Genomic DNA, 15,389 nt, shown 5'->3' on the forward strand with positions numbered 1-15,389 from the left:
GCCAAACAAGATAGTCCAGAAAATACATTGAACATTTCAGTGTTCTGCAAAATAAACTAAGAAAAATACCACCTGATAGAAAATAAATTCAAAGAGGAGAAAAAGGTTTCTTTTGTCCCTACAGGTTTCCTTATTCTGGAAGACAACAATGAATCTAGTTACGACTGCCTTTGCTTTGATTGAATCCTGACCTCTAAAATCTATGGTTCAAAGATACCATCTTTCTCAGAGCCTCCTCTCACCACGCTGAAATAAATTATTTCTTGATGCAATGATCAGGTTACCTGATGGGTCATCAGACTTGTTTCAAGTGCTACCATTACCTGGCCCTGCACTTGGAGTGAGTCAGTCAACTTACCTGGTCCTCGGTTTCTTCCTTAGGGCAATGATAGGGTTGAGTGACATCACATCAAAGGTCTCTTTCAGATGTAAAAGTATACATCCTCTGACAGGCAACTTTCAGTGATTAAACCCCCAATAAAACTACAGATTTGTATTTTCTTTTTAGATTTCCTTATCTTTTTAAAGACGTTTTAGATTACACAATGCTACTTCAAAACCATAGGGGATTCCCATACACCCCACTGCCTCTCCTGTCACCATTCCTCGTGAGTGTAGTACGTTAGTTACAATTGATGAGTACATATTGAAGCACTGCCAGTAAGTGTGGATTATACTTTATACACCTTTTCTTCCCTCTCCTTCCCCTCAGAACCTTGGGTGGCCGTTGCCTTTTTTTTTTTTTTTTTTTCCAGTAGGCAGTGATGTTTCCCAGAACCCATAATGTTCTTAACAAATAATAGTTATGTCACCCCAGCAGTGGTTCCAAGGTACAGCCAAATACTAAATTTATTTTAATGCCCTTTCTGAATTAAAGCAGAATTTACGAACTTTAGTTGTTGAGGAACTGAAGAATTTCCAGGTGGCAATAATAGAGAGCACCTTGCAAACCATATGGCTTATGTTGATTCTTGCCTTAAATGTCTAACATGCTGCTCTGTAATCAATTCACTAAATTCTGCACTGGTAACTGGTGTTTAGTACCCACATACCCTTCTACCCTCAAGAAACCTATGCCATACAACCCCAGGTATTGGTTCTTCTGGGGCTACATAAACCCACAGGTTCTATGGTCATGGCAGATGGAGTTCAGTGCCATCTCAGTCGTCCCTACTTTGGAGTTTGTGTTTCTGTGTGATGGAGTTGGACTCAGACGTGATTTTTGTCCACAAGCTTCTCCTGTTACTTTTACCGGAACGGTAGTTGGTGCTGGGGTTTAGTGTATACTCAGGGGACCTGAATCTCTGGACTGACCATGTGATAGCCAGGCCCTGAGCCTCAACAGACTTCAGCTCCTACACTCTAGTTTATTGGACTTACCCCACTCAGCTAACATGGAGGTGAAGAAGGTCAACCACCACACCAGGGAGCCAAGAGTGCCTACAACTGAAAGCAGGAGAATTGCATCCAGCATCCATGTGGAATCTAAGCTCCCTCTTGATATAGATGTGGAGTGGACACAACCATTCCAAGGTCCACAGGATGGAGGAATAGAGTATGGATTAGAGTGGACTTACTGATATTCTATTCATGAACTATTGTGATTAGTAATCGAAGAAAATGTGGCATTGGTGTGGAGAAAGTGGCCATGGTGGCTGCTGGGGGTAGGGAATGGAAGGAAGAGATGAGATGTGGAGGCGTTTTCAGGACTTGGAGTTGTCCTGGGTGATGCTGCAGGGACAGTTACCGGACATTTTATGTCCTCCCATGGCCCAATGGGTGGACTGTGGGAGAGTGTGGGCTATGATGTGGACCATTGACCATGGGGTGCAGCGGTGCTCAGAGATGTACTCACCAAGTGCAATGAATGTCTCATGATGATGGAGGAGGTTGTTGTTATGGGGGGAGGAGTGGGGTGAGGGGGGTAGGGGGTATATGGGGACCTCATATTTTTTGAATGTAACATTAAAAAAATAAAGACAAAAAAAATGCAGTTTCCCATACACAGCCCTACCAATAACAACAACAACAAAAAGAAACCTATGCAAACTTAAATAATGATTTTAATGATTTCAATGCCTCCATTTGAACTCATCCTTTACCGAATATAAATAGTGTATTTATTTTGTCCAAGTCATTTTAACCAATGATAAAAACATGGATCAAAATAATCATGTAAGCAGGTTAGAATTGTAGTACCATTAAAAAAAAATATTTTTTTTCATTTTTATTTCTCCTTCTAATCATTCTTCCTTATTTTCTCACAAATAAAAATAACAGAGGAATGGGTGTAGCTCAGTGGTTGAGGGCCTGCTTTGCATGTATAAGGTCCAGTACCTCCTAAAAACAAAAAATAACTGAACAAATAAACAACAACAACAACAAAAAACTCCCCAAAAAACCAGTATGCCAATCCTGGAAGGAATTTACACATTAACAGGAATGATAAAACTAATTTTTAAAATACCATTAACATAAAACTGCTAAGGCACTTTGGATGTATTAAAGTGAAATTTTCTCTCAGGCTTTATTATTCTCACAAATTGAAAGAATAAATCAGGTTTATGGAGGTTAAATGCCTATCTAAGGTCTCACAGCTGGTATGAAGTAGAACCATTGCTTCATAGTAATGGGCTCCAAATGGCATGATGCAGCCCTGGTTCCTCGTTTGGCTTTTTCTCAATTGACCTACACAAGTGAGGTGACGTGACGAGTCGTGCAGGTGGTTCCTGGCTGAGTCACGGTCAGATCACCTGACACCTGGCCCTGCATCCGTTCTTAACCCACCCGGTTGGGCAGCCAGCCAAGCAACATCTACCCAAGCAGTCTGTAACCATTTCAGATAGCTCGGCACCAAGACAGAGTGGCTAAAGCAGCTAGTCTGTTGGCAGGCATCTAGAATGATGAGGAAAAATTCACAGTGGGAACGATATTGAGATGCTGTTTATTTTTATTTGATTTTCAAAATTATATTCATCTGTCACCACAGAGATTGTATGCAGAATCACTACCCTTCATTGCCATTGGACATTTTTCTCTCTGTCTCCCTCAGACACACACACTGTTTCTCTGAACTTGGCGACACAGCTGCAAACACAGGAAACTATAGCTTTTCCTTTTTCAGTTATAGAGGGAACAATTGAACAAGTGTTGATCTCGTCTTGGGTTCCCTGTGAAAGACGAAATCGGTTGTACAAAGCTGCATGTAAATTGTGTCAGCACATTGTTTATTTCCATTACAAGCTTTCATATTTTATATTTCACGGATTCCTAAGAATAAAGAAGTCCATCAAAGAACTTGAAAGGGACAGAATACATAAATCTTAAGATTAACTGCTTTGAAGGTACAGACAGTTACATTATTATTATTTTTTCTCTTGTTGCTTTCCTTCCCTGCTACCTGCCTTCGAAGGCATCATTTACACAAAACATGTCCTCCCCCACATCTTGGACCCAGTTTTAGCCTTTCTTAAAAACGTATAGGCTCTACAAATCAATTCATGAAACCATAAAGACAATTAGAAATACAGGCAAAACTGTAATGATGAAATCCAAGAAGTAATACAAAAGACCAATAATAATATGAAGGGAAGTTCAAACTCCCTAGTATTCAGAGCAAAGACGATGAGCTCTCACTGTGAAAGAGAATGAAGAACCAGGACAACTGAAAAAGGATGATGATGGACAACACCCATCTACAAAATCAGAATATCTACAACTACAAGCAAGACAGTTCTTTCTGCTTCAGGGAATCTAAGGCCCCTCTCTATCAGAAACAGAGAGGGCATCACCATCCCCAAATCCTCAAGATCGAGGAATGAACAAACATAGGGGGTGATCCAAATATGGACTAAAGCAAACTTATGGTTATTCCAGCAATGAAAGAACTTGTATCATTGATGTAAAGGCAGTGGCCACCAGAGGCTCTGAAGGGGAGGGAGAGGGAAGAACAGGTGAAACAAGAGGGTATTTTCAGGACATTGGAATTGTCCTGCATGGCATTACTATAACAGATGCAGACCATTATACATTTTGTCAAAACCTATAAAACTGTGCAGAGCAAAGTGTAAACTACAATGTAAATGAGAGTCCACGGTGAGTAGGAATGCTTCCATATGTGTCAATCAATTGTAAAAAATATAACACACTAAAGAAAGATGTTGTTAATGGGGGAAAGTGGGGGAGTTGGAGGGGGTGGGGTATATGGGAATCCCCTAAATTTTTGATGTAACATTTATGTAATCTTTAGCTTCTTTGAAAATAATAAAATAAACTATAAAAATGAGAGTGGCAGAAATCAAAATGATTATTAATATATAATGTTTTGGAATAAATGTTCATTATATTATTTAGAGGAAATATAAATTGTTCCAGCCTCTTTGGGAGTAGGGGCTGCTATTTGGTAGTATACATTAAAATTGTAAAATGCTCACAACCTTCATCTCCGAAATCTCACACATTAGCATCAATGTAAGAAAATGCTTGCAAATTTGAGAGTGGTGGTTTTGCTCTTCTTGGAAGTTTTTCCTCAGCCTCAAGAACAGCATTCCCTCGTTTCTCCTACTACTTCACGGGCCACTCTCTGCCAAGCTCCTTTGTTGTCGATAACTCATCTCTAACTCCTCTTGAACTCTGAGTGCCCCAGAGCAGGGACCTTCAACCTACACTCCCAAGGCCAGGTCTTCCAGTCACGTGTATCTGCTCAAATCCTGCCAATGACTTCCCACCAATTTTTAAAAGTCCAAAAGTCTTATATAACCACCCCCCTCAATAAACTTCCCATACCCCTCTGATTGGCTCCCCGACCCCTCTTCTGCTTGCTTCCTGTTTCGCCAACACCGACCTCTTTTTCTTCCTCCAGCACACCAAGCATGTTATTACATCACAGTTCTTGCCTATGAAGTTGGGTGCCTCTGTCTTGAAATCATTTCCCCAGTATATCTCCTTGTTCACTCCACTCAGGTCTCCACTCAAAGCCATTTGCTTGGCATGCATCCCCAAATTCTGCATGTAAAGTAACATGCCTTTACTGTTGACAATCTGTTGCTTCACCACACTTTCCTTTTCTTCTTTGTCCTATTCAGAGTCAAGCATACTATAAATTTATTGGTTTGTCACCTCACCATTTAGAAGGTAATCTATATGACCTGAAGGACTTAGTTTTACTTTGTTACTTGATGTATCTCCAGCTCCTAAACCTGGTCCATTGTTGGGTCATTGTAGGCGGTGAGTAAATGTTTGTTGAATGTGAATGATAGAAGGACTGTCTTACTAAATACATGTGTGCACAAAAAGGTGTGCATGATATTCATTGCAGCATTCTTTATAATAAAAACTAAGTATTCATTATTAAAGAATGATAAAATAAATTAGATACATCCATCCTATGAAATACTCTATAACAGTAAGAAGAACATTATCTCTATACATACTACATACAAATAAGTATTCAATACATAGTGATGTTAAAAAAAAAAAGCAATTTGCAGAACAAAGCTCATAATATGATATGATTCATAGAATACTCATGAACTTCCTCTGTTTACATAGATTAGGTGAGGAAAGTGGTCAAGGAAGAGTGTGCTTTATTGGAATTGTTTGAAAAATTTGTAGCAAATATGCAGCTGTGTATTGTATTGTTTGAACAAAAAAAGACATAAATAATGGATACATATATGATTAAAGGTAAAATAGGTGAAGACTGTCTGTTTTCCTGTCTTAAATAAAACTCGCAGAATTGGGGAGTTTTAAGATATTTTTGCCAAGAATTCTCGTGGTAGACCATTTGGAATATTAAAGGTGGGGAGAAGAGATAAGAGGCCTTAGAAGAAATGATGGAAGGTGTAGAAGCAAGTGTCTGCTGATAAGTTTTCCCCATCTGTTTTCCTTCACAACTCCTTGCCATATGCATACATTTCTACATTAAAACAGTCTGTCATAGATATATATGTATATTGACAAATAGCCATGTGTGAAAAGATACGTTCCAAATTATTAACAGAAATTATCCCCCCTTTCTAAGCTCAAGGGATTTATATATATATATATATGTTTTCTGGGTTCTTCAATAATAAGCATTAATACTTTTGTAATAGAAAATAGTTAATTTTTTTCTGAAATAAAAAAATTGCAAAACTATAAAACAGTTCTAATTTTACCTTGTTATGCAACACACAAAGCAAGTCTGCAAACCAACGGAAGGATTGTATGTCTCTGCACACCCAAATAAAATACAGTCTTCTAAGCTTGTATGGTTTCCAGTCATCCCTTTAAAATTAAAATAACATGGTAGGGATTAGGATGGCAAAATAATTAAAGAATCCTTATATCCTTTAAATTTGCTTTTCATTAGTAAGCAGCCAATAGGAAAACCAGGCATTTACTTTCTAGCATTTGATATAGCACTTACTAATAAATTTAAAATGCAACATGTTGACACAAAGACCAGACAGACTCTAGTCAAAGGTAGTCTACCGAAACCTGTGGATCAAAATAATACCAGCCCCGGCATCTCAGAAAAACAAGTCTATTTTCAGTGAATTCTATCACTGAGCAGTGCTCCAAAGGTCATCCAGTCTTGCCCAGGCTTCCAGGCAAAATGACCCAAAACCATTCCAGAAATTTGGTTGTTTATCCCCTTCTTAATAATCATGGAAGAAAGAGATTTCACAACCACCTACTATGTAATGCATTCCAGCAACTCAAACTTCCAAGTCTGGATTCCTATTTATAATTATGAAGTACACTTGAGGTTAAGAAAATATTCTTCCCTTTTCATAATATTAGGTGTCCAAATAACTTGTAATGAGTTGTCAGGAGCAAATGATTTCTGGTTTGGACTATGGTTATTTTTGCAAGAACATCCATAAAGACACACATTTATATCAGGTACTTAAAACTGAAATAAAATACCATGCAAAAACATTTTTTTTCAAATAATTTTTTTGGCACTCCATAAAACAGATTTAATGCAACTGATGTCTATTTGAAAAGTGAATATACTATAGATTTGACTATAGTTCCTTGCTGTTATTGGGTTTTCTTGGCAATTAATACGTCAACTCATTTTGCTTGTAATCTTAAAGCTAAACTACTGAAATACTAATTCCTGGTTAAGCAAACTCACCTAAGAAATGTCTTCTCTTTATATTCTTTCATAAATTTGCTTACTAATAGACCAAGGAACAATGTGCCCATTTGTTATTCTCCAGAGAAGCTTTCTTTCCCTGACCATACTATCAGAATAACCTTGGCCCTTCATTTCTCTATCTCATCAATCTGTCTTCTTTTAATCATAGTTCTAATTATTCTCTGAAATTAACCTATTTATGAATTTTTCACTTGTTTGTTTTTTACATTAAGTTTCTTAAGAGCAAGACTTCTGTTTTGTTCATTGTTATAATTCCAATCCTTGTAAGGCCAACTGGCATATGGTAGATACTCAAAAATATTTGTTGAATGAATGAATAAGTAGTGCCACTAAAAACAGGTAAGAAAGTAGAACAACTGGGGATTGTAGTAAATACCTTTCAAGAAAAAGAAAGAAGAGGGAAATTTGTGTGATACCCACAGATTTTACAAGAGATGGATTACCAGTCAACAGAGCTCCTTGAACAATGAGTAGAAGAATTATCTAAGGAATTATTTCACAATAAAAAGCAATATTTCTGAAATATTGGCAGTTCTATATTTGTGCTAATAAAATGGATCAAAATGACATACAGCAGAGTGTTGAGAATTGATGCAAATGGGGTCACTCCAATGCCTCCAGCCACGCAGAGGCTAACCTCATAGTGCAGTGATTCCTCAAATGGACTTCCAAATGGACCATCGATGTACAACCTGCAGAGAAGGCAGACCAAGGTGGGCAAAACAAAAATAAAGTAAATTAATTTTCTACAATATGGAGCAAATGTGCTAAATCCAAGTCTTTGTTTCTGGGATCGTGTGGCTCATGTCTTATTTTGATCTTTCTCACAGTGATAAGCCCATGATAAGGAATGTTGTTTAGGAAATGCCAGTATCAAAAAAGTGCATCTGAAGTATGCAGCAACAGGAAGAGAACCATGTGGGGTAGCTCAGGACAAGTTAAGCTCATATTATGTCACTATATTTGACTAAGTTAAAATACAGATTGCTTTACTGTACCTAAACTCAATTACCATTATTGCCTTTGATAGCAACATCATTTGCAGAAATATTTACTGAAACGTTTACTGTGAACAAAAAAGCAATGTGAGGAAAGAAAAGAATCTAACACTTGTCCTCCCCATGTCACAGTTAGGCTTATAAGTATAAGAAACACTGGAGAATAATCTCAAATAAATCTTGACTTGTCTTTTTGAGATTATATAATCACATGTGTGTGTAACTCTTAACTGCGGCAGAAAATGCTAAAGTTCATGCAATGCTCATTCTCCCATTCTCTCTTAATAACAGAACATTTTAATTCAGAATGCCAAGTGTCTGGCCACAATTCCACCTTCCCCAGACTGTCTTGCACGTTTGTGGACGTGTGACTATGTTCTGGCTAGCGTGGTGTAAGTGGAAGTGTTACTGGAACTGGGATGGCTCCTGAAACAGCTGTCTTAGTTGGAAGTTGCACTCACTTTCCCCCGTGGTGCTGAGGATTTGACTTGAAGTGTTCTTTGATGACTGCAGAGTTACCAAGACCTCTGTGGACTAATTCCAGACTTCTTTTGTAAGAGAAAAATAAACACCATGTGTGAAAGATTCTGCCATTTAAAAACTTTTCTATTACAAACATATAACTCTCCAGAAATACAATAACTGCTGTAAAAAGTCCATTTCTATAGTCAGCCTGACAATACATATGCACCTGTCTTTTGTAGTCAGGAGTTACTGCAACAGTAAGTCAAAGAAGATCAGGCACCTGGGGGCTTAACGAGTTAAGTGCCTGGAAAATGTCTGTAAAATGTGTTAAAAGCAGGGCCTTTCTTTGGACTCCACGCTCCGGGGCACGTAGACTGTGGTGGATGTATTAGTCACTGCCGCTGCAGGGTTCCTCTCCTTCCCAGGTACTCCGAGGAGACCCCTCCTTCTGGTGGTGACGGTGGGTGGGCCCTGTGACTAGCTCTGGACTCTCGATGGGAGTGGAACCAACACCTGTCACTTCTGGAGTGCCGCACAGAAACACCATTTCCCTTCCACCAGGCGAAAAGCCATGAGTCGAACCCGAAAGTAGCAGCCAACTGACTCCGTTAGACACTACCCGAGGAAGCTGGTCAAGAACCACTGCCCTGAGAGAAGACACGGCAGGAGGAAGGAATAACCTTGTTTCACGTTTCATCCTGGACGTTTCAGAGTTAATTAGTGACCGCAGCAGAATTTAGACCATTATGACTAATGCATTTCCTTTATATATTTAAGCCCTGAAGGGAAACTTGTGAGAAGACTGCTGTTAAAAAAATTACCGTAATGAATGGAAAAGCTGTTTCTTGTACTCCAAGGAGCAAAAACCAAAGTTTATAAGCAAAATAAACATAGCAGAAGTTTAGGAAACACTGATAGATCCTATACTCATAATTACACTTAATTCTAATGACTTCCATTTAAGTAAAATATAAAATATTAATTTTATAGCTTAATTATTCAACAGACGCGCTGCGTGCCAACTATTTGTGTGATGCCACTTTGGACTCTAAGAAAAAATGACATCATACCTGTCCTAGAGGAGATTTTGCATTTTTCTATGGAAAACACATTACGTGGGTTTGGAAGGTGAAGGAAACCTTAAAGTGCATTGATCTTTCAAAGATAAGAACTTTTAAATAACGGCAGTGATGAAACTGGCACAAATTTTTTGAAACTTTTGATTTTGAAATAATTTCAAATTTACAGAAGAGTTGCATAGATAATACAACCCCCCCATAGAAAGAACTCTAGAAAAAGAGCAGCCTTCAAACAAAACTATTAGAAGATATTGGAAAGTTAAGGGTACAATAAATTGGGTCTTGATAGACTCAAAGAGCAGTGGCTTAAAAAAAAAACATGCTAATTGATTCTACCCACTTCTCATCAAACAAGCATTAAAGTAAGAAAATTGGGATTAAAAATAAATGCTTCCAACTGAAAAATAAACAACAAAACATTTGCTGCAAATCTCTACATATAGTCTAAAATCCACTCAATCTGATAGAAGTTTCTTTTAATTGGTCATTCCTTCATTTATTCATTAACTCAAACAATTATTTCTATTCACCTGCAATAGGCCAGAAACTATTTTAATTGTAAACCAGATAGAAAAAAATTCCTTTTCTCATGGTTCTGCTATTTGAGAAAGGGAGGGGTATAGTGGTTTGAAGCTATATGTACTCCAGAAAAACATATTCTTAAATTTAATCCACCTCTGTGGGTCTGAATCCATTGCAAACAGGACTTTTGACGAGGTGACTTCAGTTAAGAAGCTGCGGTTCACCTCAGTGGGAATAGTCTTAGCCCCATTACTGGAGTCCAGCAACTACACAGAACTCTGAAGAGAAGCGGGAGACCAGGAGGTGCCGCCCCATGCCTTGTCATGTGACAGAAGAGCCAAGGATTTCCAGCAGCAATCTCAGAACACTGGTTTTCCAGAAGAAAGCATCACCTAGATTGGACTTTCTTTTAGCCTCAAAACCATGAACAAATAAATTTGCATCATTTAACCTGACCCATTTCATGGTATTTGCTTGAGCAGCCTAAGAAAACCCAAACAGCGTTTTCATACTGGGGGTGCGGTGCTGCTATTGCAAATACCAATATATGAAATATTTGCTTTGAATTGGGTAATGGGTAGAGGCTGGAAGAATTTTGAGGTGTGTATTAGTCAGCCAAAGGGGTGCTGATGGAAAGTACCCGAACTCTGTTGGCTTTTATAAAGTATACTTACTTGGGGTAGAGGCTTACAGTCACAAGGCCCTACAGAGTCCAACTCAAGGCACTGTAAGAGGTACTTTCTCATCCAAAGTCTGTTGCCACGTATTGATGCAGGATGGCGGGCTATGTTCGTGAGGGTTCAGTCTTCCTTCTACCTCTCAAGGCTCCAAGGTCTCAGGCTCTTCTGATCTCCGCTGTAGGCTGGCATAAGGCTCATCTCTCTTCTGGGGCCTCTGCTGTGTCTAATGAGCTGTCTCTATTCCTCTGTGTTCTTCTCCTGCGTGTCTACTTCCATGCGAGAGTCTGTTTTAATAGCCCACTAATGCGGCAGGGACTCAACACTGAGTCACACTGTAATGATGTGGTTGAATCAAAGCCCTAATCTTGACATAATTTACTCAGATGTCTCAGCTGAATCAAATACCAAGTGTTACCACACCCAGAGAAACAGACCAGTTTATGAATATAATGAATATCTCTTTTGGAATTCATAAATAATATCAACCTGCCACAAGGTGCTTGATAGAAAAGGCCTAGATGGCTTTGAGGATATTGTTGGTAGAAATATGGAAATATGAATGTTTAAGGTATACCAGATGCCGCATTAGAAGAAATGATGAATGAGGAAAGGTGATCCTTCTGTTAAAGTGGCAGGGAACTTGGCAAAATTGAGTTCTGATATCAGATAAAAGGTAGAACTTGAAAGTGATGAATGTGGATACTAATCTGAGGATATTTCCAAGCTAAATGTGGAAAGTGCCTGGATTCTACTTGTATTTTATAGTAAAATGTGAAATGAAAGGGATGAGCTGAGAACTGAACTCCTGGGCACAAAGATACCAGAAAATAATGGTTTGGACGATTCTGAGTTTCTGGAAACTGAGTCCTCAGAGAAGAGAGCTCTATATGTGGGTTTAATTGAACATGGAAACAGTCAGAAATTCCCTTGGACGTCAGGATTTTAAATGCAGTTATCCAGGAAGGAACTGTGGAAAGTTCTTTTGTCTGATGGTTTGGATCTCCGTGAACTACTTGCAAAAAACAACAAACAAGTTTTTGCATAATTTGCATGAACAAAACCACTGCCAGCCTGGACTAAAAGGGACAGAGAAGGGACAAATTGAAAGAAAAATCACTTCAAAGGCAGAACCATGGAAGCTGAGGTCTGCACTGAGGACATCTCCTTGGGCCAAGAGAGCAGGCCCACCCATGTGTGTGGAAAGGGTGAGTCTGCCCCAGCATTTGAAGACAGAGGGTATTCACCCCATTGTTCAGGAAGAGTGATGCCACCTCAGAGCTCAGAGAGGGTGGAGCCTATGCCCCAGGGATGCCCGAGAGCCTGGTCACCATCCCAATGCTCGGAGAGGGTGGCGCCTTCACCGCAATATTTGGAGAGAACATTTACTGCCGCAGGCACTTGGAAGGGCCATTTCATCAGAGCTGGAGGACAAAACATCCTTCCATAGATGGCGCTCAGACTTGCAGTTGAATTGAGTATGGCCTACTGGGTTTTGGAATGGTTTGGGACCTGTGACCCCTGCTTACTTTCCAATTCCCCCATTATGGAATGGGAATGTTTATTCTATGCCTGTCCCTTCATTGCATATCAGAAGCAGTTAACTTGTTCTCTGGGTTTCACAGGTGCTTGAATGGAGGGGGATTTTAACTCAGGACAGAACACACCCATAATCAGTTTAATGAGACTGTGTGAAGCATTTATTCCGAAATGACTTAAGGCTTTTGGGATATTGTAATGGAGTGAATGTATTTTACATATAGAAAGAACCTGTCTTATTGGGGCTCAGAGGATGGAATGTGGTAGTCTGAAGCTGTATGTCCCCAGAAACCCTGTTCTTAAATTTAATCCATTCCTGCGGGTGTGAACCTAGTGTAAGCAGCGTCTTTTGATGAGGCTATGTCAGTTAAGAAGCTGTGGCCCAATTCAGCCAGGATGGGGCTTAATCCTATCACTGGAGTCCTCTGTAAGTGGAATGAAATCCTGATGGAGGGAGAGGAAGCCACAGGAGGCAAAATGCTGGACACTGACGGAGCCAAGAAGAGAAGGGAGGGACCGGGAGAGGCTACATGTGCCTGGCCACTTGACAGAGGAGCCGAGGACCACTGGTCGCCAGCCCCAGAGTGCTGCTCTTTGGGAAGAAATAGCCACCTTGAGGGCACCTTGGTTTGACTTTCTTCAGCCTTGACACTGTGAGCAAATAAATTCCCATCATTTAACCTGACCCATTTCATGGTATTTGCAGCCCAGGAAAGAAAAATACATAATAAAAGATCTAAAAGGTATATAAGGCCAATCGATGATATGTGCTCTTTAAAAATAGGTGAAGCGTAATAATGGCTGAAGCTAGGTGATTTGGTATAGGGAAGCTCATTACACTCTTCTGTTTACTTTCGTACATGCTTGACATTTCCCACAGGCACTTTAAAGGGGGTAGTCCAAGAGTTCCTCTGAGCAGATACCCTTTAAATGAGACCTAAGTGAAGTGAGGGAGCACACTGTGCAAACATATGGGAGAAGAGTCATGCCAAGAGAAGTTACAGGAAGTGTAAATAAACAAAGAATTCTTGGCTTAAGAATATATTCACACCAAGGAAGAACTTCTAGCAGGAACTTTCAGCTCAGTTTCCACTTTTCAATCTCTCAGGAGTTTCTCAAGTTCTCCAAACTGAATTACCTTATCCACTCCCAGAGATGACAGCATAGTCCAGTTCTTGGAGGGATGTCGGTGCTCTCAGCTGACCCGATAGCACCCCAAAGGCACTCGTTTCCGTTAAGAAAAAGCATTTTGACGTTTGTGTGGCCCTCTACAATTTTTATCTTCTTCTTTGCCAGCACACTGAGTTGGCCATTTTACAGATGAACGAAATCAAGGTTAGAGAGGATGAGCAACTTGCTCATGATCCCACCTCAAGTATGTGACTAGATCTCTACATTCTTGTCTTCTTGTCCAAGGTTACTGCAAAACACTGACAGCTCTGTTGGGTCTTTGGGGGTGTGGAGGGAGTTGTGTGCATATGTGGGCTGGAAAGGAGACAAGAAAAGACCTGTTTTCCTTACTCCTCCCTTTTATCCTTCACAGATCAAATAAAATGTCCATGTATCTGTTTTTCCTGCTAGGAATCAGGCATGAGAAATAAAGTGGACAGCACCAAAATTGTTCAAGGGTGGAGATGCATTTTTATATCTACAAGTCTTTGAACATAAAAGGTGTTCATTATATATGATAATGATGGGTGTGTTATATAAGCACACCATAAGAAAACCCCCAAGGGCAGGGATTTTTGTGTCTAGTTCAGTACCACAATTTCCAGTACCTACAAGAGTGCCTTTTATAGGAGAGCTGATTAAAAAAAAATTCTTAAATAAACAAGGATGGCACGGAAGGGTCCAAACAGAGCATCATGCCTGAATTAGATAGAATAATACACAGACATGCTACTAAGAGATTGAAAAGGGGAAACTGAGCTGAGAGGCAGACATGCAAGCCAAGGAACCCCAAAGGTGGCCGCAAGCCAGCACCAGAATGCTAGTCTTTGGGGGAAAAGCATGGTTGTGATCACCTTGATTTTGGACTTCGAGCTTTAAAACCATGAGCCGCTAAATTCCTGTTGATTAAGCCAACTTTAGGCTGGTATTTGTCATAGCAGATAGGCAAACTAAAATACATGGAAAGTGCAAGCACTTCTTCCATAAACTAATCTAATGAGATGGTTTAACTAAGAATTAGGGAACACGATGGTCCTTTCTTATCAGTCTTTAGTCAAAAAGTGAGAGCTGTCTGGAAGCTTCTCAGTATACATGCAGGAAAGGAAGAAGATCATTGCCACACAGCTCCTTTATATAATCAGGAACATAATAAAAGTAGAAAGAACGTACAAATTTACTTAACTAACTTTGATAGTCTTTGTAGGAAAAGCCTGGAGAAGACAGACCATTATTGTCAGCAAAAGCTAGATGGGTTCAAACACCATAATTGTTCAGTGGTGTTTAGATTTTATAGCCCTGCACTCGTAACATTTTTTTTTAAAAAACACTCCTATTATGAGATTCCAGTGGGGGGCAGGAAGGGAATAGCTTTATTGTTAAAAATGTGAAAGTCTACAGACCTAGCTTCCCTGTGAATTTAAAACTACGGACTACACATTTTGATAAATGAAAATTTCATAGGATTTAAACTTTCACATTTATAAAAGAATAGACTTCACTCAATAAATATTTTTTAAAAGAATTAAAGGGAGTGATGTGCTAGCCTAAGGCATAAAATGTTTCTATGTGGTTATTAACTGTATCCAATTTAATAGGCCATGAGGTAGATAACAACACTCAACAATTTTATGGTGTTTTAACAATTATAAGACTCATCTACATAAATTTCTAATTACATGTCCAACCAATCCTGTGGGTATCAAAATATGAAAAAAAAATGGGCATTCCTCCAAATACACTACCTGGGCTAAGGTCAAATGAGACATTACGTTTAATGAAGTATTAGTCT

General features: G+C 39.3%; 1 protein-coding gene across 7 annotated transcripts in view; it reads right to left on the reverse strand.

The window, feature by feature from the left end:
- The window catches only part of NOX4 (NADPH oxidase 4), a 214,511-nt gene that overhangs the window by 12,554 nt on the left and 186,568 nt on the right, over positions 1-15,389 (reverse strand). For 5 of the 7 annotated variants that reach the window (XM_004475779.3, XM_004475782.4, XM_023583873.3 and 2 more), the window contains 2 exons: positions 7,723-7,842; positions 6,159-6,267 (listed from right to left, as the gene is read on the reverse strand). In XM_004475779.3, the coding sequence (XP_004475836.2) occupies positions 6,159-6,267; positions 7,723-7,842 (229 nt within the window). Of the gene's footprint in view, positions 1-2,921; positions 3,171-3,206; positions 5,005-6,158; positions 6,268-7,722; positions 7,843-15,389 lie in introns of those variants that run through there. The other 2 variants (XM_004475780.5, XM_071218311.1) reach the window with 2 other exon arrangements.

The sequence above is a fragment of the Dasypus novemcinctus genome, chromosome 10, assembly GCF_030445035.2.
Source record: "Dasypus novemcinctus isolate mDasNov1 chromosome 10, mDasNov1.1.hap2, whole genome shotgun sequence".
Taxonomy (NCBI): Eukaryota; Metazoa; Chordata; class Mammalia; order Cingulata; family Dasypodidae; genus Dasypus; species Dasypus novemcinctus.